Raw genomic sequence first — 27,000 nt, forward strand, 5'->3', positions numbered from 1 at the left:
AGAACTGGAATTAATTTGCAAACTGGACACCATCAGATTAGGCCTGAATAAAGACTAGGAGTGGTTGGGTCATTACAAAACCTAAACCCAATTTCCCCCATACTAATTCCCCCCTACTGTTACTCACATCTTCTTGTCAACTGTCTGTAATGGGCCACTCTCATTACCACTTCAAAAGTTTTTCTCCCTCCCTTGGTATCCTGCTGTTAATTGAATTGTCTCATTAGACTGACCTCACACTTGGTAAGGCAACTCCCATCCTTTCATGTATTTATACCTGCTCCTGTATTTTCCACTCCATGCATCTGATGAAGTGGGTTGTAGCCCACGAAAGCTTATGCCCAAATAAATGTGTTAGTCTCCAAGGTGCCACAAGGACTCCTCGTTGTTTTTGGAGAGAACCCAGGAGTCCTGGCTCCCAGACTCCCCCCCACCCCCCATGCAGTGATAGGATCTTAATCCACTGAACAGAGCCTGTGTGTGGATTGGCAGAAGTTGCCCGAGTCACTGGCCCAGGGGCAGCCCAGGCTCCACCGGTGGGAAACTCTTTACACAGCATTGGCGTGACTGCTGCTAGAACACTGTGTCCTGCTCCGACGTCCAGCGTTCAAAGAGAGGTGGAAATACCAGCGCGAGTTCCTAGGAGGGCCCCAAAAATGAGCCAGGGGCAGGGTAAGAAGCTTTAAGGAGCTCGGGCTATTCAGCTGAACGAAGATAAGGTTCAGAGGTGGCTGGATCCTAGATGGGAGCTTTTCAACCTTGCTGACCAAGGCCTCACAAGATCCAACGACTGGTAGTTGAGGCTGGACAAATTCAGCCTTGAAATCAGAGGTGTCTTCCTAACTCTGAAGGGCAATGCAACATTGGACCAGCGTGGCGGGGTGGTGGTGTGTGCCCCATGGCTGGGAGTCATTCCAATGTGGTTAGATATCTGCCCGAGATACAGCTGCTGGGAGAAATTCGCTGGCCTGTGTGCATGCAAATGAGCAGGATGGTCGTGGCAGGCCCTTCTGGTCCTAGCAGGTATGAATCTACACATCTCCCTGTCCGTCTCCATCCTTCAGGGGCCTCGGGGAGAAGAGAATCACCAGCACCGTGTGCAGCGTGGGCCTGGCCCTTGCAGCTCTGCATGAAAACAACATGTAAAATCCAATCTCATGCTTCATGGCTTCCGCCACCTGGGGTCAGGAAGGAATAGGTTTTCCCCTGTTGCTCAGCTGGCCAGATGTATCCTCTCTGGAGTTTTTTTCCTCGTCAGCCTCTCACTGCACCACCGAACGTGGCGAGACCATGAGACCTGTCCCAAGCGCCAGCGATCAGCCACGGCTGGAGACAGGACACTGGATGGTGTGACCCAGTGCTCTGAGCCGGCACCGAGAATTCTCTCTCTCTCGCTGCCTGGCTGGTGTGTCTTGCTCCCAGCTAGGCATCCCACAGGCCTCTGCATGTCACAGGAGTAGCGTCACCCAGAGCCAGCCAATCGCCTGCCCTGGGACCGGATCAGAACCAACACCCCCTAGACAGGAAAGGTCCCGTGTCTCATCCCTTGAAGCAATCGGCCGGTGCAGAGGCTTGGATCCAGCTCAGAGCAGGCTGCAGGCGTCAGCTGAGACAGGGTTGGGCCTGACATCTCGTGGTGAGGTGGCGGGACTGCAACCTTTCTGCGCCTTTCTGTCTTGGCAGCGACAGCGTTGGATGTTTTTCCAGAACAGGTTCCCACCCTGGAGATGCTGCGACTGGCTGGAAACGCCGTAACGACAGGAATGGAAACGTCAGGTGCCACAAGTCCTCCTTTTCTTTTTGCGAATATAGACTAACACGGCTGCTACTCTGAAACCTGTCATCAGGACACCTGGGTTCCTCTGTCCATCCCTCCACCCATCCCCATACACCCTCTCTATCCATTCGTCAATCCCTATACACACCCTCTATCTGTCCATCCCCATACACCTCCTCTATCCATCCATCCATCTACATACTTCTAGAAATCCATGGTACGCCCACATCTTGAATACTGCGTGCAGATGTGGTCGCCCCATCTCAAAAAAGATATATTGGAATTGGAAAAGGTTCAGAAAAGGGCAACACAAGTGAGTAGGGGTATGGAACAGCTTCCGTATGAGGAGAGATTAACAAGACTGGGACTTTTCAGCTTGGAACAGAGACGACTAAGGGGGGATATGACAGAGATCTATAAAATCATGACTGGTGTGGAGAAAGTAGAGAAGGAAGTGTTGTTTACTCCTTCTCATAACACAAGAACCAGGGGTCACCCAATGAAATTAATAGGCAGCAGGTTTAAGACAAACAAAAGGCAGTATTTCTTCACACAACGCACAGTCAACCTGTGGAACTCCTTGCCAGAGGATGTTGTGAAGCCCAAGACCATAACAGGGTTCAAAACCGAACTAGATAAATTCATGGAGAACAGGTCTATTAGGCAGGTTGGGCAGGGATGGCGTCCCCAGCCTCTGTTTGCCAGGAGCTGGGAACGGGCGACAGGGGATGGATCACTTGATGATTCCCTGTTCTGTTCATTCCCTCTGGGGCAGCTGGTACTGGCCACTGTTGGCTACTGGGCTAAACAGACCTTTGGTCTGACCCAGTGTGGCCATTCTTACGTGCTTTCTGTCTGTCCACCCCCATGCATCCCCTCTCTCCATCCACCCATATACATACCTGCTATCCATCCCTCCCTCCCCATCCACCCCCTCCAGCCAGCCATCTACATGCCATCTGCCCGTCCATCCATCCACCTCCCTGCATCCCCTCTAGCCATCCAGCCATCTACGTGCCATCTGTCCATCCATCCCATCCACCCCCATGCATCTCCTCTAGCTAGCCATCCATCCATCCATCCCCATGCACCCCCTCTAGCCATGCAAATCACCCCGGGGCGTCCCTGCAGCTCGCGGCCCCGTTGCACGTGGCGAGATGGCGACGACACCTGATGCAAACGGGCGGGACAAAGCCCAGCGGGGGGCATCTTCTGGAGGACTGATGTGTACACTCTAGCCTCCCACACCAAGTGTCTATGGTTGCTCGGTATTCTCTGCACAAGTGTATTCGACTCCATGGTCGGAGGTGACGTCATGGGGAGAAGAGGGCGGGGCCCGCTGTGTGGGAGGACCTTGGCGTGTACGCTCTAGCTACTCTTACGGGCACGCCCTCCCCTCTATGGTTCCCGTGATCTTGTCCACACAAAAGTGCTTCGTCGCCACGGTCCGCTATGGCGGACCGCAGCCGCCATGCTTTGGAGGACCCAGCCTGTCCAATCCAGCCTGCAAAAGCCCCTACGGCTCGATGGTTCCAGTGGTAACGTCTAGGCAACGCGTTTCCTCTCTATGATCCCAGGTGGCGCTAGTAGGGAGGAACGACAGCGCCTCCATGTTTCGGCGGACCCGTTGTGCACACTCTAGCCTAGAGCACGGTATCACTCTATGGTCTCCAAGGTAATGTCTACCCGAACATTAGCCTCTCTATGGTCCTCGTAGGCGCCAAAAGGGCGGGGTGGCGGACTCGCAGCGAACAATCTAGCCAGGAAACATGTGCCGCTCTATGGTTCCGGGATGACACTCCACACACACACATCCTACTCCCCCTCCACTCTATGCTCCAAGCTCAAAACTAGGCCCCGGGAGCGGCGGGGCGGGAACAAGGGCGGTAGAACCCGCCCATCCCAATGACTGGCACCGACAGTGACCAGTCAGAACAAGAGAAGGCTTTGCGGGAGGCCCCCGGCTGGCCAATCAGGGGCCTCCCCGCTGGGACGCGCCTAGAGGGAGCCGGGGGGCTGCAGTTGGAACAGGAGGTGGGGGGGGGCCCGGCAGAGCTGGGGGGGGAGTGAAGGGCCCCTGGGGGGCGCCGGGTAGGGCGAGGCGGGGGGGGCAGTGGGGCCAGGGCTGGGGAGCCGGGAACGGGGTAGTGGGGCTCCGGGGGGGGCGCCGGGCCAATGCGGGGCGGGGCCGATGAGGGGCACGGGGACGGCGCCGGGGGGGCTGACAGGGGGCGGGGGGGCAGTGAGGGGCACGGGGGGGCGGGAAGGGAGTAGTGAGCGGCATGGGGGGTGGGGCGGGGCCGATGGGGGGCAGTGAGGAGCACGGGGACGGCGCTGGGGGGGCTGACAGGGGGCGGGGGGGCAGTGAGGGGCCTGGGGCGGGGCCGATGGGGGGCGGGAAGGGGGTAGTGAGCGGCATGGGGGGCGGGATGGGGCTGATGGGGGGCAGTGAGGGGCACAGGGGGGTGCTGGGGCGGGGCTGACGGGGCGGGAAGGGGGCAGTGAGGGGCTGGGGGGGCACGGGGGGGTGGGTGGTGCCCGTCACTCACCCTGTGACTGTTGCCCCGCAGGCCATGGAGCAGACCCAGCTGCTGGAGTGGGGGGAGGACGGGGACCCCCCCGGGGGAGAGGCCGACGGGGAAGCTCCCCAGCCCGTGGGGCGGCTGCACCTTCTCAGCAGCAAATACGGGCCAGAGCAAGGTCAGTAGTGCTGGACGGGGGGGGGGAGGCTGAAGGCTGGGGCCTGCCCCACCCATTAAAGCCATCCGCCCCTTGGAGATTTCACCTGCTCTCCCAGGGGATCCTACCAGTGCTCTGATGGCCCTTGATGGTGGCATCCCGGCGCCAGGACTCCCGGGTTCTCTCCTGAGCTCTGGGAGAGGAGTGGGGGCTAGTGGTTAGAGCGGCGGGGGCTGGGAGCCAAGACTCCTGGGTTATCTCCCCTAATCTGAGAGGGGAATGGGGTCTACTGGCTCAGCCTGGGCGACGGGACTCCAGTGTTCTCCCCCCCCCTCCCCCCAGATTTCTGGATCTACCCCGGGGAGAATGTGGTGGGGCGGCTGCCGAGCTGCCAGGTCTGCTTGCCGGCCCCCTCTGTCTCCAAAGCCCACGCGGTGATCGAGATCCCGGTGCCGGATGGACCCCACCTGCTCTATGACCGGGGCAGCCTGAACCGGACCCGGCGCCAGCGCGCCGTGCTGCTGCCCCATGTCCGCTACAGCCTGGAGGATGGCGACACCCTCATGTTCGGGGACGTGGGCTGCCAGTACTTCCTGCTGCCCCTGGTGGACGCTGACCCTGAGGACTCTCTGGAGGTGCCGCCCACCCAGCCCCGGGTCCCCAAAACCCTGGCCATCGAGGAGACCCCCGCACCCAGCAAGAGGATGGGCTACGGGGCCCTTCTGGCCAGGGACTCTGAGGATGAGGAGGAGTCGCAGGGCGGAGGAAGACTCCTGCAACTGCTGGGGAGCAATGGTGAGTTGGTATTGTGGGGATGGGCCTGTAATGTTATTGCAGACCCTAAAATAACAAACCAGCAACCCCACGCACATACCGTTGCTGGTTTGTTTTTCTGTTTGGGCTCCTGCTTCCACTTAAATTATATCTAGCTATTGCATTATTAGGGCAACCCCATGATATTATGGTAGACCCTACAATAACAAACCAGGCATGGTACAAGTAGGGCTGGGATGTGGCAGGGCTGCAAATCATTCTATATCTGGGCTCCTGCCCTCAAGTTTACAAAGAGCCCTGGTGTGAAGGGACCCTATGGTATTGTGGTAAACCCTTCAATAACAAACTAGCCAGGGCATGAGTGTGGGGGGACTGGGCATGAATCTGTGTCTGGACTCCATCCTCTTCCACATCAATTATATAGTCCTCGCACTTGGGCAACTCTATAATATTATGTAGGCCCTACAATAATGAACTAGCCATGGTCTGCATGCAGGGGGGCTGGGAGTGAGTCTATATCTGGGTTCCCCCTTCCACACAGATTAGGCACAGCCCTGGCAGTAGGCCAACTCCCTCCCTATGATATTATGATGGGCTCTACAACAACAAACCAGGCATGGCATGAGTGTGGGATTCAGAATTGTGGAGGGTGGGGGTTGAGTCTGTATGGACTCCCTCTTCCTTCAAGGTTACACACAATCGTGGCACTAGGGTACCCTACAATAACAAAGTAGCTAGGTGAGGGCATGAGTTGGGTAGTGGGAGATTCTGTTGAACCCCCGCCTATACACCGGGACCCTATGATATTACTGTAGACCCTACAATAACAAACCAGTGTTAGTGGGCAGGCATTCCTGGGTTCTGTTCCTGTGACATAAGGGCTAGTCACTGGAGCAGGGGAGGGGGCTGGGAGTCAGGACTCCTGGCTTTGTTTGCTTTGTCTACCCCTCTCTTTTACAGTAGACCCTACGATAACAAATTGGGGGTGGGAGGGATGAGGGTCGGGAATTCCATGTCTGGGCTTCCCCTCTGGTTACTGGCAGCGTGAGTGCTCAGGCATCCTACGATATTATGGTAACAAACCTTCTGCAGGTGGGAGACACGCAGGCCCCCGGATTCCCTGTTGACACCCTGTGTCTGTCTTGTCCACCAGGCTCGGTCTCCTCCTCTGACACCGGAGCCCGTTCCGACACAGCGTTCTCCTCCCCGTGTGCAACTGTGGTGCCGGAAAGGTAGAGACGGGCCTAGCAGGGGGAGCCCGGACTCCTGGGTTCTGTTCCGGCTCTGGAAGGGGAGCGGGGTCTAGTGGTTAGAGCGAAGGGGAGGGGATGTGCTGCAGGGAGCGGGGCAGGGGGCTCAGCAGGGGGCGCTCTCCTCCAGCAGTAAGTGCTGACCCCAAGATCCCAGTGCGGCACTGTGCGGCGGGGTCTCGGTAGCAGGATCTGTCCCATGGGGCGGGCATAGTAGGGGCACTGGGGGAGACTCGGTAGCGGGAGCCATGCCGCAGGGCGGGCTTGGTAGGAGGCACTGTGCTGTGGGGCGGGGGGTTCAGAGGGGGGTGCTGTGCTGAGGGTTGGGGAGCTCAGCAGGGAGCGCAGTGGGGCTCGGTAGGGGGCGCTGTGCTGTGGGGCAGGGGTTCAGTGGGGGGCACTGTGGGGGGCTTGGAGGGAGCTCAGTAGGGGGCGCTGTGCTGTGGGGTGGTGAGTTCGGTAGTGCTGACTCCGTAGCTTCCGGTGGCTTCTGATCTGCTGTTCTCTGCCCCCCAGCGATGAGGAAGGTGGCGAGACCCCTGACGCCCCCTGCCCCTCCCTGCGCCTGAGCTACGGCAGCGAGAAGACCCCCGGCCCGCCGGAAAACAGAGTCACTGCCCTGGGTCCCAAGCAGCCCAGGGCCATGGGGGTGGTTGGGACGGACCGAGAGCCTGCGCTGGCCGCCTGCTGCTCGGTCAAGGGGCCTGGCCACACTGGCATCGCCTCAGGCACAGGCCATGGGCCAGCTGTCGGGGGCCTGGGGAACGGTTTCCCCGCTGAGGTGGGCAGCGTTACAGATGTGGAGGAGGAGGAACGGCATCCAGATCTTGTGCAGAAGAACCATGGACCTGCTGTCCTGGGGGACAGCGATACAGATGTGGAGGAGGTTGTGGAGAATCTAGATGTTGTGGATCCAAAGAGCCACGCACCTGCCATTGAGATGGGTAGTGATACAGATGTGGAGGAGGAGGTAGAGAATGCAGATGTGTATTCAAAGGGCCATCAGCTTGCCGGAAATGGGGACAGCGATACAGATGTGGAGGGGGCTGGTGTGAATCCAGATGTAGGTCCAAAGCGCCATCAGCCCAGAGATCAGATGGACAGCGATACAGATGTGGAGGAGGATGTGGCAAAGAATCCAGATGTGCAGCAGAACCATCAACCTACTTTCCCTGGGGGCAGAGAGACAGATGTGGAGGGGGGAGTGGAGAATCCAGATGATATGCATCCCGAGAGTCATCACTCTGCCAAAGATGGGGAGAGCGATACAGATGTGGAGGAGGTTGTAGAGAATCCAGATGTACAGAAGAGCCATCAGCCCGCGGTTGAGGTGGGCAGTGATACAGATGTGGAGGAAGAGAAGGCAGAGACTCCAGTGGTTGTACAGAACAACCATCAACTTGTTTCCCCAGGGGGCAGAGATGTAGATGTGGCGCAGGCGGTGGGGAAACCAGATGTGCATCCTAAGGGCCATCGGCCTGCAGGAAATGAGGACAGCGATACAGATGTGGAGGAGTTTGTGGGAAATCCAGATGTCACTGCAAAGAGCCATCCACCTACTATTGATGTGGGCAGTGATACAGATGTGGAGGAAGAAGCGGCAAAGAATCCAGATGTTGTAACGAAGAACCATCAACTTGCTCTCCCTGGAGACAGAGCTATAGATGTGATGGGGATGGTGGGGAAACCAGATGTGCATCCTAAGGGCTATCGGCCTGCAGGAAATGAGGACAGCGATACAGATGTGGAGGAGTCTGGGGGGAATCCAGATGTTGTACAGAGGAGCCATCGGCCCACTGTGGAGGCAGGCGACGATACAGATGTGGAGGAGGCTGAGGGGAAACCATATGTTGGAAGACAAACGGGCCCTCTGCCTGTCACCACTGGGGACAGCGATACAGATGTGGAGGAGAATCCAGATGTTGGCCAACAGACGCTCCACCTGCCTACAGCCAGTGGAGACAGCGACACAGATGTGGAGGGGGCTCCTGGGGCAGAGTTCAATCAGGCACCAGGTCTTGTGGGGGGCCCAGCCCAGGCAGGTGGGGAGGAGCTACCAGCCCCCCAGTCCCATGTCAGCCCAGAGGCCAAGGTGATGGACACCGAGGGGAACAAGGAGCCAGCCTGGGGCCCAGCCCAGCCAGGAGACGACAGCGAGACGGATGTGGAGGGTAAATATGGGGGCTGGGAGACACAAGCCCTGTGCTGCTGTCCCGGACGCCTGGTCCTGTTCCCTGCCCCAGTCTCCGGCTCCCTAGGGGTGAGCGCCCTGCGCTGTCGTCCCAGACGCCTGGGTCCCATTCCCTGTCCCAGTTTCCAGCTCCCTAGGGGTGAGCGCCCTGCGCTGCCGTGCCGGAAGCCTGGTCCCGTTCCCTGCCTCAGTCTCCAGCTCCCTAGGGGTGAATGCCCTGCGCTGCTGTCCCGGATACCTGGGTCCCGTTCCCTGCCCTGGTCTCCGGCTCCCTAGGGGTGAGCGCCCTGCGCTGTCGTCCCAGACGCCTGGGTCCTGTTCCCTGCCCCGGTCTCCGGCTCCCTAGGGGTGAGCGCCCTGCGCTGTCGTCCCAGACGCCTGGGTCCCGTTCCCTGCCCCGGTCTCCGGCTCCCTAGGGGTGAGCGCCCTGCGCTGTCGTCCCAGACGCCTGAGTCCCGTTCCCTGCCCCGGTCTCCGGCTCCCTAGGGGTGAGCGCCCTGCGCTGTCGTCCCAGACGCCTGGGTCCCGTTCCCTGCCCCGGTCTCCGGCTCCCTAGGGGTGAGGGCCCTGCCCTGCATGCTGCGATGGGATCAGGTGCGTCAGTTTCACCTGGAGTCTCCGCTCTCCTTCCCCTTCCCAGATGACGCTGATTTTGCCCTGCAGGCCACGCAGTGCTACCTGGTTGAGGAGACCCCGTCCTCGGGGGCCGAGGCTGCCAGAGCCCCTGCGGCAGCAGGTGGGACTCCTGAGTTCCATCCCTGGCTCTGGGAGGGGAGTGGGATCTGTGGTTAAGGGGGGAGGGGGGAGCCAGGACTCCTGGGTTCTGTATCTAGCTCCATCTTGCTGTGTGACCTCTGGCATGTCCCTTCCCCTTTCTGTGCCTCAGTTTCCCCCCATGATCTAGCATTCGTCCCTCCCTCTGGGCAGGCAATCTGTGGGGTTGTGTGAGTGAAGAGATCGGTGTTGGGAAAGCTGTGAAGGACCCTCGGTAATTCCTCTCTCCACAGATTCTGGGAGCACCCTAGAGGAGGAAGCCACCCAGACGTTTGTCTTCAGATCGCCCCTGCCTGCAAAAGGTGGGTTGGGGGGAATCCAGCCCCCCATGATCACAGTTCCCATCAGCGTCTCCTCCCAGGGTGGCTCCATCTGGTGGCCAGACAGGGCAGCTCAGTCTCCATGGTCCTGCAGGGCTGAGAACTCGCCAATAGGTCACCAGAGGGGCGGAGTTAGTGATGCCCCCTGGGGGCGGGGCCGCAGGCAGGGGGTGGAGTTAGTGGCCCCAGGGATGGGGCCTCGGGCAGTCACCCCTCCCCCACCAATTCCTGCCACCACTCTGATCCCTTTGCAGGGTCCGTGATGTCGCCCCCTGCTGGCCCAGCCCTGCACGCTCCAGGTGAGCACAATGGCCCCACGCTGGGTTATGGCGCTAAGGGGGATGGGGGGGCAGAGAGGAAACCTGTCTGGATCTGCCATCTTGGATTTCACGGTGGGGTGGAGGAGGAGGGGTAGCTAAGGATTCTGGGAAGCGCAAGAGCTGCTGCCATGACAGACCTGCCCTGGCTGGTCTCCCCACCTCCGTGCCAGACTGGGCCAAGCCAGCCAGTGCTGACTGGAGTGATTAGAGCTGGGGGCTTGGAGCCCAAACTCCTGGGTTCTCTCCCCGGCTCTGGGAGGGGATTGGGGGCTAGTGGTTAGAGCGGGGAAGAGGGGCTGGGAGCCAGGATGCCTGGGTTCTATCCTCATCTTCTTTTTCCCCCCTCCTCCTCTCCCCACCCTCAGTCTGCACCTCTTCAGAGAAGGAGGAGGAGGAGGAGGATCTGTATGTTCTGGGGGCCACTCAGTCGTTCTGCGAGGACCCCGGGCTCCACTCGGACCAGCCCACCCAGCCCTTCACCCCTGAGGAGGACACCCAGCTGCTGCCCCACCATCCGCCACTGGGGGGAGCCCTGTCTCAGGAGCCGGCGCAGCCCGCAGTGCCCGGCCCGGCCTCTGGGGGGCTGCTGCCCCTCGTCACCCAGGCCCCGGCTGCTGCTCGCCTCAGCCCCAAGGAGGAGTCAGAGCCCCCTGGCAGGGCACTGCCAGCGGGGGGCGCTGGGAGGGAGCTGCCAGAAGAGGAGGAATCCCAGCCCGTGCGCCTTGTGCTGAGCGCCCCCCGCAGAGTAACCCTGGCGCTGCAGGGTGAGGGCGGGCGGGCAGGAGCAGAGCCCGGGGGCAGCAGCTCTGGGCAGCGCCTGAGACGGCAGGGTGAGTGATGGGGGTGTGGGGAGAGTGTGTGGGCGTGTCTGAGTGAGAGACACGCTAAGTGCTCTTTGTGGGTGTGACATGTCCGGTGCGACTGTGCTCTGCGTGTGGATGTGTGTGCGTGTGACACGGCTGGTGCGCTGCGTGTGTGTGTGATACCCTGTGCAAGGAGCAGGGGTGTAGCTGGCAGTCACATGATGTGCCTTGGCAGGCAGTGACATCTAGTGGCAATGAAGGGAACTGCAATAGCTGGTTGGAATTAATTCATCTTCTTCTCCAGGTGGCCTGGAGGCTGCAGGGAGATGGGAGACCCCAGCGGCTGTCGGGGTCACGGGGGCTGGGGCCCACCCCAAGGGGGCACAGCCTGAGGATGCTAGGAAGGTGAGCAGGGGCTGGCGCCCTCTCCTGGAGGAATGGAGACTGCACACACTGACTGGAGAGTTCCTGCACCCCCTTCTCTGAGCTGGGGACATAGATTCATAGATACTAAGGTCAGAAGGGACCATTCTGATCATCTAGTCCGACCTCCTGCACAGCGCAGGCCACAGAATGTCACCCACCCACTCCTATGAAAAACCTCACCCATGTTTGAGCTATTGAAGTCCTTAAATCATGGTTCAAAACTTCAAGGAGCAGAGAAGCCTCCCTCCAGTCAACCATGCCCCATGCTACAGAGGAAGGCAAAAAAACCTCCAGGGCCTCTCCAATCTGCCCTGGAGGAAAATTCCTTCCCGACCCCAAATATGGCAATCAGCTAAACCCTGAGCACATGGGCAAGATTCACCAGCCAGATACCCAGGAAAGAATTTTCTATAGTAAATCAGATCCCATCCATCTAATATCCCATCTCAGGGGATTTGGCCTATTTACCCTGAATATTTAAAGATCAATTACTTACCAAAATCCCATTATCCCATCATACCATCTCCTCCATAAACTTATCGAGTAGAATCTTAAAACCAGATAGATCTTTTGCCCCCACTGCTTCCCTTGGAAGGCTATTCCAAAACTTCACTCCTCTGATTGTTAAAAACCTTCGTCTGATTTCAAGTCTAAACTTCCTGGTGGCCAGTTTATACCCATTTGTTCTTGTGTCCACATTGGTGCTGAGCTTAAATAATTTCTCTCCCTCTCCTATATTTATCCCTCTGATATATTTATAGAGAGCAATCATATCTCCCCTCAACCTTCTTTTAGTTAGGCTAAACAAGCCAAGCTCCTTAAGTCTCCTTTCATAAGACAAGTTTTCCATTCCTCAGATCATCCTAGTAGCCCTTCTCTGTACCTGCTCCAGTTTGAATTCATCCTTTTTAAACATGGGAGACCAGAACTGCACACAGTATTCTAGGTGAGGTCTCACCAGTGCCTTGTATAACGGTACTAAAACCTCCTTATCCCTACTGGAAATGCCTCTCCTGATGCATCCCAAAACCGCATTAGCTTTTTTCACAGCCATATCACATTGGCAGCTCATAGTCATCCTATGATCAACCAGTACTCCAAGGTCCTTCTCCTCTTCCGTTACTTCTAATTGATGCGTCCCCAACTTATAACTAAAATTCTTCTTATTAATCCCTAAATGCATAACCTTACACTTCTCACTATTAAATTTCATCTTATTACTATTACTCCAGTTTACAAGGTCATCCAGATCCTCCTGTATAATATCCTGATCCTTCTCCGAATTGGCAATACCTCCCAGCTTTGTATCATCTGCAAACTTTATTAGCACACTCCCACTTTTTGTGCCAAGGTCAGTAATAAAAAGATTAAATAAGATTGGTCCCAAAACCGATCCCTGAGGAACTCCACTGGTAACCTCCCTCCAACCTGAAGTTCGCCTTTCAGTAGGACCCGTTGCAGTCTCCCCTTTAACCAATTCCTTATCCACCTTTTGATGTTCATATTGATCCCACCCAGGAGTCCTGGATCCCAGCCCCCCAATCTCTTTCTCTCTATCCCTCCCCCCGCCAGGTTCCAGAGGCTCATCCTAGTCCCTCCACCCCCGTGAGGCGCCGGAGCCTGCGATCCGCTCCGGTTCCTGCTCCCCCACCGCCAGCCCCTGCTCCAGAGAGGCGGAGCCGGCGGGGTGGGACAGAGAAGCCAGTGGGGTCTGGAGACCCCAACCAGCCCATCCCGGCCGCCCCCCAGCGTAGGGGGCGGCGACAGCTCTGCAGCCCGGCCGTGTACATGGAGGCGCCGGAACCGGGGAGCGTCGAGGAGGTGGAGCAGCCCGGCCCTGTGAAGAGGCCCAAGGGGGCTCTGCGGACCCAGGACCCCCCCACAGAGCCAGAGGCCTTGAGCCAGGCAGCTCCAGGCCGGGCCCGGAGATCTCGGGGCGCTGCAGGTACGGAACCGGCCCGAGTCCACGAGCCCAGGAGGGGCTCGGGGAGAGCAGAGCCAGAGGCGCCGCAGGGCCGAGCCCAGCGGTCCCAGAGAGCCCCCGCCCAGGAGCCGGTCCCCAGGAGGAGGGGTGCTGCAGAGCCAGCCAGGGAGGCCCGAGGCAAGCGGAGAGGGGTGGCCACCCCGGATCTGCCTCAGGCACGGGGCGAGGGACAAGTGGGCAGTGCCACGGCCCGAGAAGATGCTGGGAGCGGTGCCAGAAAGAGGCAGGTGGGTAACAGGCCAGTGGGCAGGACTGGCAGGGTGGGAGAAAGTCCCCACCACAGGTGTCAGGCCTCACCCCTGTCTTGCTAAGGACAGGGCCCGCCCACTGGGAGGCGGAGCCTTATATGGATGGGGCCTGGGTACCAGGGGGCAGGGTGTAATTTATTGTGTGGACAGACTGGCTGCGGTTGTTTGCAAAATGGGCGGGGTATAATTTTCTGGGGATGGAGCCTGATATGGTCAGTGGGGGAATCCATTGCTGGGGTGGACTCGAGGTGCAGGGCCTCTCCTGCTAGGGGTGGGTCTATGGGGGTGTGGTCTAAGTGGCTAGGGAAAACTCAGAAGTGGCAGGGTGGGGGGTCTATAAGTGAGTCTCACTCCCCTCATTCCCCCTGCAGGAGGCGCCGGTCCCCCCATTGTGCCATCAGAGCACAGAGAACAAGGTGGAGGGACTGCGAGCCAGGGCCCCTCGCCGATCCCAGGGGGCAGCCAGTGGCATGACCTCCCCCAGGGTAAGAAAGCCCAGGACTGCTGGGCGGGGAGGCCGGCAGGCTGGGACACGGGGGCCCTTCCCCTCTAGGGGGTGCCAACTGCCACCCCGCCCGATATATCTCCCAGCTCTGGGCTCTGTCCTGGCTCAGAGGAGGGAGTGGGGGGGGGACAACAGGGACCGTGTAGACCGATCTATAGATGATATATAACCTGCCCCCCTCTGGGGAGACGCGCACTGAGTTCTCCACCTTCCCAGAGCCGGTGGGGTCGGACTTCAGCCCTGGGGCTTTGGGCTCCGTCTCCCCAGCTCACCAGCCCCCTCCTTGGCCTCCACGGATAACTTTGTCACAATAAATCTGCTGGGAAAAGTTATATTTGTCGGTTTGTTCACGTCGCTTCTCACAGCAGACTTAGCAGCCAGCTGGGAGATTGTGAAAAGTGATATTAACCGGCAAGTGTCACTTCTCACAGCAGTAGACCACTAGCTAACAAACCAAACCGACCCCCTCCAAAAAAAGACAAGAACGTGCAAAGCACCTTGTTTGTGTTTCTGTGCTGCCGGTCCAGTAAAGAATAGAGACGACTGTACGTTACTTTTCTTAATGAGTCAGGAGAAAACCCTCCTATGTATATCAACGCCCATGATTTGGACGTGTCGAGGTGCATATTTATTTGTTTTTCCTCAAGTTAGTGAAGCATTTTAGGAAAAACTGGCAGAGTGGCCACCAGCGGGAGTTGGTAGCCATGCTCCCAGGCCACCAAAAATGTGTCGTGAGAAGGCCTGAGGAGGTTAATTCGTGGCTGTGGCTTGTGTACGTGTTACGTGCATCAGTTTGCTGCTATGACACCCTGGTGGTTGGCTGTTCCTGTGGCCAGCAATTGCCCTCCGTGCTTTATTTTTAGTCATGTCCCCCCCTCCTCCCCACACACACTCAGGGTTTCTGTTGGGCCATTTGTTCAAAGGCCTCCTGCCCTGTGCTGACCTGCTGGGGCCGATGTGGGGCAGGACACGGCCCGTTGGGCCCTGCATGGGTGCAAAGCAGGGGGTAAGGGCTGTAATCCAGGCTCCAGCAGGCCTGCTCTGGAGTGGAAGTGGGTGGTCAGGCTGTACCAAGTGTGGGGGGGAGGCTGTACCCCCACCTTTAACAGACCTAATGGGAATGTACCAAGCCATAAGGGTGGGGTAGGAGAGGAATTTACCATGGTGCCTTGCTGTGGGGAGGGGATGAGGAGCTGGTAGCAAATAGCTTCCCCCCATTAGGGTGGGAGGGGACATACCAAGTTACCCTGCCTGGGGGGGGGGGTGTGAGGGGACCATACCAAACAGCCTTGCCCCCAGGGTGGTGGGGAGGGGGATGTAGCAAGTTACCCCGCCCCTGGGGGTGCGGGGAAGGGACTTTACCAAGCCTCCCCGCTTCCGAGGGGCGGCGGGGGAGGGACAGTCTAGGGGATGGGCTGGTCCGTGCTGACTGTGCTCCCCACCCCCAGGTGCTGTTCACGGGGGTGATTGACGAGGCGGGTGAGCGGGTGGTCTCGGCGCTGGGCGGGGCGCTGGCCCTGTCGGTCTTCGACTGCACCCACCTGGTGACGGACCGGGTGCGCCGCACTGTCAAGTTCCTGTGTGCCCTGGCCCGCGGGGTGCCCATCGTCACGCTGGACTGGCTGGACAAGGTACCACCAGGGGGAGGGGGGACCTGGTGTGGGGGGGCAGGGGAGAGGGAACGATTGGGGCAACGCTGGGGACTGGGGGGGAGAGGAAGAGACATTGGGGGGCTGCCCCAGGTGACACTGCCCCCCCTTCCCCTCCCCCAGAGCGGGCGCAGCGCCTGCTTCCTGTCGCCCAGCGGCTTCCTGGTGCATGACACGGAGCAAGAGCGAAACTTCCACTTCAGCCTGGCCCAGTCGCTGCAGCGAGCGCGCAGGGGGGCCCTGCTGCAGGTGAGACCCCCCGTCCACCCCTCTGACCCCACTGACACCCCCCGCACCACGCGGGGAGCCCTGCTGTAGGTGAGACCCCCCCCATCCACCCCTCTGACCCCATTGACACCCCCTGCACCATGTGGGGGGCCCTGCTGTTGAGACCCCTTCCCCCCACACTGCCAACGTAGGGAGGCCCGTCTGCATGTGAAACCCCACTGGCTCCCCCAACATCCACCCCCCATTGGCATGTTGCAGGTGAGACCCTCTGAACCCGCTCACTCCCCATCCCCTCCCCACCATCTACCACATGGGGGGGGCAGCTGCAGTTGTTGGGCCCCCCCCCCACTCATGCCCTAAGCCCCCGAGTGGACCCATCTGGGCAGGATGCAGCCTGCAACTGGCCCTGTCACGAGATCCTCACCCTCGAGGTCTTAGCTGTGGACACATGGTCCCTGGGCTTAGCTGCCTCCCCTGCCCCACGCTGGCTCCGCCCCTTCCCTCATGGGAGCAGGGGGTGGGTCAGTCACAGCCGCGTCCCCCTCCCCCAGGGCTACGAGATTCACGTCACCCCCAATGTCAAGCCGGAGCCCGAGCACATGAAGGACATCATCCAGTGCAGCGGGGGGGTCTTCCTGCCCCATATGCCCCGGACGTACAAGGTGAGGGGGGAGTGAGGGGCACCAGCAGAGCTGGGAGAGGGGCTGCAGGTTGGCAGTGAGGGGCAGGGGAGGTTGGGGGGGGAATGAGGGAGAGGGGCTGTGGGGCAGCAGTGAGGGGTACAGGGAGGTAGGGGAGGGAGTGAGGAGCACGGGGGCTGTGGGGCAGGAGTGACGGAAGGAAGTGGGGGCCGTGGATCGGGACTGATGGGGCACAGAAGGGGGGGGCTGCGGGTCGGGAGTGAGAAGGATTTAACCCTTTCAGGACAAGCGCATCGTCATCTCCTGCCCCGAAGACCTTCCCTGCTGCCGACCCGCCCTGAGCGCCCGGCTGCCCGTCGCCAGCACCGAGTTCCTCCTGACGGGCATCCTCCAGCAGGCTGTCGACCTGGCCTCCTACCGCCTGGACGGCACGCCTGCCCCGCCCCCGCCCAGCGCCGCTACCCCTGCCACCCGCGGGAGCAAGAGGAAGGGGGCATCGGGTCCTGCCCCCACCCTGCCCAGGTCCGCCAAGAGGCGGCGCTGAGGGGTCAGTGATCCCTGACCTTGGACCCATGAGCCTTAACCCTGTAAATACCCCGCTTTTCTAGCAGCAATAAAGTCATTTTGAAATAATGTGGCTAATATGGGGCCTTTTTCCTCTGGAAGGTGCCAGCTCCCTTCCGGATCCAAGGCAGGGACTGGCTGGCTCAGGGGGATGGGGAATGGGGCACGGGGCCTGTCCCCTCTAGGGGGTGCCAGCTCCCATCTGGCTGCAGGGTGGGGACTGGCTGGCTCAGAGGGGCGGGGAATGGGGCAGGGGCCTGTCCCCTGCTGTTGCACTGATGTCACCAGAGTGCATTCAGAAGCAGGGTGCAGTTGTGACTGATTGTTCCATCCTGCCCCTTGCACTGCCTGTGCTGGGTGGTGCCCAGGTGTCTCGGGCTGGGGGACGGGGGAGTCAGGCTGTCACTAGATTTAACGCCCCCCCCTTCTGTCCTGCCTATTCATGCCCTTGCTGGCCCTGTAGGCCTCAGTTATGACTCAAGTGGATCAGGAGGCCAAAGGCCACGGGGTCCCAGGAGGTGTGGGGAGCAGCCCTGATGGTGGTGCTTGCTCCAGAAACCAGTTTTTCCCCCTCAGCCGTTTTCTTTAAGGACCCCAAGAGGGAGTGGGGGCTGCTCATCCCCTCATTATTCTGTCTCCCAATTAGAGCTAATTTCCCATGCGCCAAGTTTGGTTTATTAATTTTCAGTCCTCAGTTTCTCTTGGCTGCCAGGCGTGATCCCTGCCCAGCCTGTGCGTTCTGGCTGGAGGCGCGCTCGTTTTGGACTCCTTTAGTTCTTCTGGTTTCAGAGTAGCAGCCGTGTTAGTCTGTATTCGCAAAAAGAAAAGGAGTACCGGTGGCACCTTAGAGACTAACAAATTTATTAGAGCATAAGCTTTCGTGAGCTACAGCTCACTTCATCGGATGCATTTGGTGGAAAAATTTTCTTTTAGTTCTTCTGTTTCCCTTTCCTCTGCTTCCCGTCAGTGTGGCCGGGGACTGGGGATGTTTTCGTGACTTTCACTCACATTTCACAGTTGAGCTCGCAAGAAGCATAAGTGGGTTGGCCCCGTTACTACACCATGGCCCTAGGCCGGAGCCCAGGGCAGAGGATAAACGTGGGTCCCGCAGCCAGCCCGGGAAGGGGGTGTGAGGCTCCCCTGGACAGAGGAGGATAAGGATGGTTCAAAGCCCTGCAAGGGAGGAAGGACCATGGGGCGACAGCCAGCTTAAAAGACGCTGGGTTTTGTGGTGGGACTAAAGCCTGACTTGGCTGCAGGGCTGAGTTGCAAGAAGAGACTAAAGTGATTGTCAACAGGGGGCACTGGAGAGGGAAGTCACCATGCCACAGGGGGCCAGGAGGGGGTGCCAGAGAGGAGAGCGCGGCCGTGCCGTGCCTAGCCAGGAGGGGGCGCCAGAGAGGAGAGCGCTGCCGTGCCGTGCCTGGCCACGGGGAGATGCACCAGCGGTGAGGTCACATTCCCACAGGGGAGTTTGTGTGGGAACAGTGCAGGCGTGAGCGGGGTTGAAAGACGAGGGTCAGATCCGTGTAGTGGGGAATATCAGTAATTTCTTTTATTGGACCAACTGCTGCTGGGGAGTGAGCCAAGCTTTCGACCTGCACCGAGCTCATCTGCGGGGCTGGGAAAGGGGCCTTCCAGCATCACAGCTAAATCCAAGGGGGAGCAGATCGTTTAGCGTAAGGAGTTAACGCCCATTGCAAGATGAAGTGAGCAATTCAACCATCTGCAGCCCTAGGACAACGGGGTAGCGGGCTCCAGACGCAAACCAGCGTCTCTGTTCAGGCCGGGAGTTTGTGTCCAGCAGTGAGGGATTTAAGCTCTTGGGCTCGTCTTTGGAAAGCGTTGTGCTGGTTTCCTTTGAGGACGAGTATGGAGAGGTCAGATACGGAGTGATCGTCATGTGAAGCGTTCACCTACACGGGAGCAGGTGTTTTTTGTCTTTTATCATTGTCCCATGTGAGTTCATTTGAGAGCGCCTGGTGCTTGTTGGGGCATTTAGTGCACTGGGCAAGGTACCTACGTCGTGAGAGGCAGGGGTAGGACCCTTGGATCGTGGAAGGTGCATTGGGGGAGCATTGATCGTTGTAGCAGTGGAGCTACGGCTGCAGGTTTTGCATCTGTTCCCTCTCCAGTGACCCACGCAGCCCCTTCCCCACCCCAGAGGAGGGAGCAGCATGGCCAGGTATCCAGCCAGAGCTCTGTGGGGAGTCTCTTGTGCGCTCCCCCAAGCAGGGGGCCCGGGCAGGACAGCTTCCACAGCCTGGCTGCTGCTCTGCTCGGTGTGTGAGGGTGGGGGCACACACAGACCCCAGACGGGATCGAGGCCCTTTTGCACTGGTGTTGTCCAGCTGCCAGGCCAAGGCACTGACAGGCTAAACAGGAATAAATGGGCTGAGACCTGAGAGAACTTGCATCTATTCCCAGCTCTACCAGGGCCCTCTTGGGTCAGTCGCTGCACCCCTCCGTGCCTCAGTTTCCCCATCTGTACAAAATGGATAATGACACGCCCCTCCTCTGTGAAGCGCTTTCAGCTCTGCTGCGCGAAAGAGCTTGATAAGAGCCAGGGATGATTAGGATTAAACAAGACCCAAGGTTTTACTTTGCTGCCAACACAGTAAGAAATTATTTTAAATTCACGTGGTTTTTAAGTATGCAATGAATGTGTGGTCATGGGACATTTCTATTCATGGAACCTCTCCATCCATCCCCACTCTCCCCTCTCTCCATCCCTCCATCCCCACACACCCCTCACTGCATCCATCCATCCCCACACTCCCCTCTCCATCCCCACACACATCCCAACACTCTTCTCCCACCATCCATTCAATTCCCACACACCCCTATCCATCATCCCCCCCACATCCCTCTCTCCCTCCCTCTCTCCATTACACCCACCTGCATCCATTCAATTCCCATACACACCCCCATCCCTCCCTTCCTCCATTCCCACACCCCTCTCCATCCGTCCATCCATCCATCACCCCACACACATCCCTCTTCATCCCTCCATCTTCATTCATCCCCTCTCCATCCATCCACCCATCCATTAATCCCCCCCACACACCCCTCTCTCAGTCCATCCTCATACACCCCCACCTCCATCCATGCAGCCATCTATACCCACACACCCTTCGCTGCATCCATCCATCTAGCCCCCACACAAATCCCTCTCTCCATCCCTCCATCCACACATACCTCTCTTTCCATCCGTTCATCGATTCCCATACACCCCCATCCTCCCACATCCCTCTTTCCCTTCCTCCCTCCCTTGATCTATCGCATATACCACTCTCCATCCATCCCCCCCACCCATCCCTCCCTCCCTCCATCCCCATACACTCCCTCTCCATCCATGCAGGTTTTGCATCTGTTCCAGTGCCACTTTGAACTGGTGGGTCCTGGTCTGTGGGGAGTTTGTTTTGATGACGAGCTTGGTGAGGCTGCGGGTTGTTTGAAGGCTGGAAGAGGGGGGTTTGCAGAAGATTTCTTTCAAGGTGGGTGTCCCCATTGACTGTGGGGTGTAACTGTTTGATGATACCCCGGACAGGTTCCTGCCTCGGGTGGGATGCAGTTCGTGGCTTTGTTTTATTTTTGCATATTGACGTTTTTGAACATGAATGTAATAGATCATAAGAAGAACCTGGCCACACTTCCCATTCCTGTGACTGCCAAACACTGTGGTTAGGGACTATGAATGAGAAGAGGATGGTAAGTGGTAAGTAATTTCTGCTAAATGACTTGTGGCTTTGCTCATCACAGTCACCCGCTTTAGCTACTGTGTGATTGTTCACATCCGTGATACTCCCCAGACACTTCTGCCCTTAAAATAGCCTTTCCTCGGGGCTTGCTGCTTTAAAAACAAAGCTGAAAAAAGCCCGTTTGAAGGGGGCGAGAGCCTCTGTCATGCAGTGGAGAAACACGGGAGAAGTTTCTTTATGAGGTGTTATGTTTCAGGGTGCGTGTGCACGCGCATACACACACGCACGTGCACGCGTGCGCACACACACACCTTAGGTTAAACCCATCGAGACTCTTCCTGGAAAGTCGCAATGTATCTTGGCTTCAGCACTTAGACTCTAGCATGATAACGCACAAGAAGCAAAACCAGGAGAGAGAAAACAGACTGCTCCCCAGGGCAGCGAGGCCCAGCTCAACTCCCCTGGTTCTCAGCTGGCTCTTGGGGGACTGTCTCAGATTTCAGGCTTCCAGACAGATCCCCCTTGGCTGCCAGCAGGAGTAGGAAACCACCCATTGCATTTAAAGCAATAGCACTACAATTTTAGCAGTCCCACCTTAAGCAACACCAGCTGCCCCATACATCATTGAACACAGGTGGGTGCTTCCCAAAGGAGCTTCAATCTAGACCCGCTCTGCCCCATTTTGGCTGCACTAGGGAAGCACCAGCATTGCTCTCTCTGGCCATGCTATGTTTAAACACCACAGCCCATCGGCTCCAGGCTCTCAGGGAACATTCGAGGCGTATCTGGGCAGAAGCCTAGTGGTTTTGGGGGGCAATCCAAAGGGGGAAGTGTGGGGGAGGGGGCAGAGCCCTCTGGTCTGTAGAGCGAAGGATGGGTCGATTGCCTAATTGCCACCTCACAGGGTGAGCAGAGCCGGGGTTGCTGTTTGCTCATCATCCCAATCGAGTTTAACGTGTGGACGCCCTCAGAGACTGAGCTCTGAGCCAGAGCCAGAAACGAAACCAGAGGGGTGGCACGGGGCGGGGGGCGTACAGAACTCCTGACGGGGTGAAATGGCATGGGGGGATAAGGCAGTGTGGGGCACAAGAGATTCTGGTGCGGGGGAGGGGACAGTGGGGGGCACAGAGCCCCTGGCATGGGGGGAGTGGGTTCCCTGAAGGTACAGGAGGGTGGCACCCAGGGAGGTTGTGGGGGTCATGCAGGGGTCCAGGAGTCCTGGCAGATGCGGTAAGCTCAGCAACTGTAACGTCCTGCCCCCTGCTAGTGTAACGTGAGGTGGGGGGAGATGAGAATCTGAAAGCCAATGGGTCCAGTCCCTGCACTTCCCCAGCCCCTTAAAAGGCAATATCTCACTCATCCCACACAAACCTCAGGTCCCCCGGAGCTGATTGACCCTCTGGGGAGCTGCCTAGTGCAGTCACTGCTGTCTACGCTCAGCGCTGGGCTCTGGTTTCCAGCATCTCTGGCAGGAGGAAGCAAGTGGGCACAGCTAGGCAGTTCGTGGTAAGGCTTTTCTCTGCCCCGGTGGGCAGGTTGAAGGGGAGGGGGAGGTTGGTTGTGTTTTTTTTTTATAAAGAAACAAAAAAAGCCCTGGCCTAATGAAATTTTCACCCAGCAAATCAGACGGGGATCGGGACCAGCGGGGCTGTGAATAACCCAGCTCTCTCCGGATCCCAGGAGGGCACTTTGTAGTCCAGCTTCTCCCATGTCCTGGCCCAAACTGCTCCTTAATGGAGAGTAGCAGGGAGTTCCATGACTCCAGCGTCACCGAGCCGGGGCTGGTCTGGGCTAAAAACATCCATCAGCAGAAAAATCCACTCCCCACCGTGTTACGCCGTCCTAAGTCCCCGTGTAGACAGTACTAGGTGGATGGACGAATTCTCCTGCCACTGAGATAAGGCCAGTAAGCAGTTGTACCCCCAGATGCCACCCCTTGTCCTGACAAAATCAGATGTGATGAGTGTCATAGTCCGACGCCCCCTTGTCTCAGGGCTTTAATGGGCAGTGAAATACATCATGGTTTCTACCTTGGGCATAGGAATCATCGCCCCATTGACGTGCGTGGGGCAGCTCTCCTTTCCCCGAGCCATCGACTCAGGCTTTCTGCAGACTTGGGCAGCATCGCTGCACCAGTTACACTCAGGACACAGGTGTTGGTGTGTGTGTGGAGGAGGGTAAATGATGTGTGCTGAGGAAAAGGACCTGTTCTGGTCCGATCATAAACTTGGAGTGGATCAGTCTCTAGAGAAAACAACTCTTGGGATGTCAAGACTGATTCTGTAGCACCAAGCTATATATTTTTTGAAAAATGGAAAAAAGAAGGCAAGTATACTTGAGGATAAGTGCATAAAATGTACATTCAATGAAACTGAAAGGCAACAGATTGACTGATCACACAAGGCACACTTGGCCGGTGGAACTCCCTGCCACAAGACAAGCTAGCGCCTAGTCGCTCCAGAAGATTAAAAGAAGACTCAGACATTTGCAATGGAGAATGAGTCCAGCCACGAATTAGAATAGTGAGGATTAAGAAACAAACCCTCAGGATTTGGTGAGGCTCTAACCTTCCTGCTTCAGCTTGAAAACCAACCGTCAGCTACTGCAGGTCAGAAGGGAACGTTCGCTGCGGGGAGATTATCCAGTTTCTCCTACTGCCTAGTTCTTACACCTTCCTCTGAAGCAGTTGACGGTGGCCGCTGCCAGAGAGAGGAGACCGGACGCTACGCAGATGATATTCCCAGAGCTGATCCAGTCGGACAAGTTCTCAATACAGCTCTTTCTGCCTACTGCATTCAGCACATTAATTCCTTAGTATTATTAACTGTTTGTATTACAGGAGCACCTATGGGCCCCAATGGGGATCAGGGCCCCATTGTGCCAGGCACTGCACAGATACACAGCAAGAGACAGTCCCTGACCCAGAGTGTTTACAATCTAATTTGACAATAGCAGAGGAAGGTGGCTGGGCCAGGGGTTAGACAGCTAGTTTTAGACGAGACCCACATTCAGTTCTGACTTGGGGCCAGGTTTTTCAAGGTGTTTAGGTGCCTAACTCCCATTGATTTAAGTGGGAGTTAGGTGCCTAGACACCTTTGAACATCTGGTGCTTAGGCACTCTGTGCCTCCGTTCCCATCCCTGCTATGCGGATGACAGCTCTCCCCTGCCTCCCTGAGGGGTGCGAGGGTAAAACATTAGAGATTGTGAGGCACCCAGTTACTACACTAAATGGGGACAGATACATACCTAAGAGAGAAAGAAAGGCAGGATTATTAGCCCCATTGTTCACATGGAACCCTGAGTCCCATCCCATCCCCCACTCTAACGCCTTATACTCCCCTCCCCTCCCAGAGCTGGGGGGAGAACCCAGGAGTCCTGACTCACCCGCCCTGCACTAACCCACTAATACATGCTTTTTAGTTTGTAAGCTCTTTTAGGGAAGGGATCACATCTTCCTAGGTCTTTGTCCCACACCCAGCACGCTGGAGCCTTTCTCCTAACTGGGTGCTACTCTAAAATACACATTTAATAATAATTAATAATATTTTCAGGGTTACTGGCTGCCCAATGGCAGATGAAGACAGAAAGTCCCACGTGCTGGTTAAAGCTGAGCTGAGTGTCAGCAAAGCCAAGGATGTGCGGAAGGAGACGGAGTTGAGGATGAAGTCCTATGCCAACTGGGAGGAGTTCCTCATGCCGGCCCCCATCTCCATCGCCATACTGGGGCAGCTGGTTTTCATTTCAGCAGGGCAGGGAGACTTCTCCATCAATAAGAACCCCCCTAAGGACGGCTTCAAGCACATCAAATACCCGGAATCCTTCAGGGCCTGCTTGTGTCAAGTCAGTAACCAAGGCTGGGCAGCCTTCAACACCGCACACGTCAACATGGACCAGATCAGACTCCTCTCCATGAGCGTCCCGGGACGGATGAAGGTGATTGTTAAAATTCTGTTCCAGGACATGGAGACGGTGAATGCCATGCTGCCGACGCACCTAAAGAACATGAAGGCCGTGGCAGACGACTGCAAAGACTTAGCCCAGGCGGTGAAGGACAAGTATTCAGATGTCATCTACCTGATCCAGGAGCTGATGGAGGCCTGTTTGAACGCCAAGAAAGGTTACGAGGATGAGCTGAAAGACATCCAGATAGCCCTGCAGCAAGGACAGATCAAGGAGAAAGCGGCCAAGGAGGCACAGAAGCTGGCCGAGCAGTATCACAACCAGGTGAAGCAGCAGGTCGATGAAACCTTTAACCAGTACAAGGAAGCCATGAAAGCCATCCCCACAGGGTGGGATGCTGTGGGCATGACCATTGTGGAGAATATTACAAATGGAATGACCAGTTTAATCACTGGGTTTACAACCATGTTCACGGGAAAACGAGGCAAGATGCAAGCTGGGAAAATGATAGCCAGTGCAGTGGCTGGCCCAGAGGAATTCAACCATGGAAGCATACTGCCAGCACTCAGCATTTTTGCAAAGTCAGGAATGCTACTGACATTTGCAACGCAGCTCAAAGAGCTAAGCGATGAGCATGATGGCCTCAACATGAAGAAAGTCGTCGATGAGAAAACTCAGGAAGTTAACATCAACTGGCTGAAAACCAGTTTCCTAAAGACGAAGAGCAGCATAGACAGAGAAAATATGTGTGAGCCAAAAAATCAAGCTCAAGAGATCTGCGCATCTGGCCTCCGTATCTGTGAACAGCTGGAAAAGATGGCCTTGTCCCAAAACAAAGGAAAAGAAGAAGAGAAGTCTCTCGTTGAAGAGATCAAATGCTTATACCAAAGAGCATCAGAATTTGATTCACACAGTAAATCCTCAGTGGGATCTCCTGCCTTCACCGCCAAGCCGCTGAATGTGGCTAAATGTCAGCAAGACTCAATGGGAGGATCCAGTGCCCTGCGAAACGCACATTTGAAGGTCGAGCAGAGCCGGGAGATGCTGAAGTCGACCCAGGATGAGTATCAGAGGAGCTTTGAGAACTTCAAGAGGCAGAATGATGAGCTGATGGAGATCATGTGCACCATGGAGAAATGCAAGGTGCAAGAAATTGATTTTGAGATGGCACGGAAGATGCTGATCAAAGGGCTGGAGGCCCTGGGGAAGGTGAAGGAGCAGTGGGAGAAGATGGTGAGGTTCTTCCAGATGATCTCCAGCCTGATTGACTCCTGCCTCAGTCGGGACATCAAGGAATTTGTGAGCACTGTTTCAGATGTACAGAAAATTGAAAATTATTCCTCCAAATCCTTTGTGATAGACACCATCTATACCCAGGCATTCAACGCTTCCAACGTGGCCCACCTGGTGCACATGATCTCCGAGACCTACACTGAAGTGTCCAATAATTACCTGATGGATCGCGTGAGCAGCCTGGGGCGGCTGATCGCCATGGAACCTTCCGACCCAAGCTTTGAGTCCGAGCGGGAGGCATTACAGAAAGGTTGCAAAGAGGCCCGCCAAGCCATCTACGACATGGTGATCGAGAAGAAGAAGGAGTTTGATAGGAGTGTCGAGGCCAGGGTGGAGACGATCGACAGAGAGCTGAAGGCCGTGCTACCCCCCGTGAGTGTGGAAGAGCAGAAGGCAATTGAGGGAGCAGTGAAACGGGGGATGAAGGAGCTGACTGTGGAGGAAGAAGACCTGTTTGAGTAGATGGATGCATTGGTGGCGTCCAAGCTACTGGCTCATGCTATGGGGAGTCTCCATAATCAACCAATCATAGCCCCACCTCGCTTCGCTCCAAATATGACCTTTGCTTTGCAAGACCCGAGCTTGAGAAAGGCCAGCCTTGCAGTCAAGGTGCTGCGTGAGGACACGGCTCACGCTGGTTCTAGTCTTTGCTCTGCCACATGATGTCCTTTGTGACCCTGGGCAAGTCACTTTATTTCTCTGTGCTTGGACTTCACATCTGTAAGATAGGGATGTATTGTTACCCCATCTCAGCCACAGGGTACGGGGGGAGGTGAGACACTTAGGTAGTAGTTGGCCCTGATAAGAACCTACAGAGAGATTCATGGAGGGGGGAGATGAGGAAAATGCCCATTCTCTATGAAGCAGGATTTATAGATTTTAGAAACATCACAAGCGACAGAGCTCCTGTTACTTGCGCTGGAGATCAAATTCCACCTTCAATAACCCAGGAAAAATTTGCATTGACGGAGG

At 57.1% G+C, this 27,000-nt stretch overlaps 2 protein-coding genes across 6 annotated transcripts; both read left to right on the forward strand.

Annotated features, from left to right (window-relative positions):
* The first annotated feature begins 3,289 nt into the window (after positions 1 to 3,289).
* Positions 3,290 to 17,202, forward strand: MDC1 (mediator of DNA damage checkpoint 1). Of its 5 annotated transcripts, XM_043496593.1 has the most exons (17): positions 3,574 to 3,811; positions 4,348 to 4,477; positions 4,799 to 5,251; positions 6,384 to 6,462; positions 6,997 to 8,063; positions 8,223 to 8,651; positions 9,312 to 9,407; positions 9,679 to 9,747; positions 10,020 to 10,064; positions 10,451 to 10,915; positions 11,193 to 11,293; positions 12,887 to 13,525; positions 13,918 to 14,031; positions 15,500 to 15,682; positions 15,824 to 15,949; positions 16,480 to 16,590; positions 16,853 to 17,202. In XM_043496593.1, the coding sequence occupies exons 1-17, from the start codon at positions 3,683 to 3,685 to the stop codon at positions 17,111 to 17,113; spliced, it is 4,497 nt and encodes a 1,498-aa protein (XP_043352528.1). In that variant the 5' UTR covers positions 3,574 to 3,682; the 3' UTR covers positions 17,114 to 17,202. The 5 variants fall into 5 exon arrangements, with proteins under 5 accessions (XP_038226731.1, XP_038226732.1, XP_043352528.1 ...); XM_038370803.2 differs by lacking the exon at positions 3,574 to 3,811 and adding an exon at positions 3,290 to 3,452 and having other exon boundaries at positions 6,997 to 8,651; XM_038370799.2 differs by having other exon boundaries at positions 3,577 to 3,811; positions 6,997 to 8,651.
* A 5,023-nt stretch (positions 17,203 to 22,225) lies between these two features.
* On the forward strand, positions 22,226 to 26,649 carry LOC122456595. The gene is made up of 2 exons (XM_043496698.1): positions 22,226 to 22,340; positions 24,387 to 26,649. The coding sequence occupies exon 2, from the start codon at positions 24,403 to 24,405 to the stop codon at positions 26,488 to 26,490; it is 2,088 nt and encodes a 695-aa protein (XP_043352633.1). The 5' UTR covers positions 22,226 to 22,340; positions 24,387 to 24,402; the 3' UTR covers positions 26,491 to 26,649.
* The last annotated feature ends 351 nt before the right edge of the window (positions 26,650 to 27,000 follow it).

This window comes from Dermochelys coriacea, chromosome 14, assembly GCF_009764565.3.
Source record: "Dermochelys coriacea isolate rDerCor1 chromosome 14, rDerCor1.pri.v4, whole genome shotgun sequence".
Lineage (NCBI taxonomy): Eukaryota > Metazoa > Chordata > Testudines > Dermochelyidae > Dermochelys > Dermochelys coriacea.

Coding starts and splice junctions, on each gene's coding strand:
- MDC1 (XM_038370799.2), top strand. CDS start 3,683: ATGACTGGCACCGACAGTGACCAGTCAGAACAAGAGAAGGCTTTGCGG. Junction 13,526..13,917: donor GCGGTGCCAGAAAGAGGCAG/GTGGGTAACAGG, acceptor TTCCCCCTGCAG/GAGGCGCCGGTCCCCCCATT. Junction 15,950..16,479: donor GCAGGGGGGCCCTGCTGCAG/GTGAGACCCCCC, acceptor CCCCTCCCCCAG/GGCTACGAGATTCACGTCAC.
- LOC122456595 (XM_043496698.1), top strand. CDS start 24,403: ATGGCAGATGAAGACAGAAAGTCCCACGTGCTGGTTAAAGCTGAGCTG.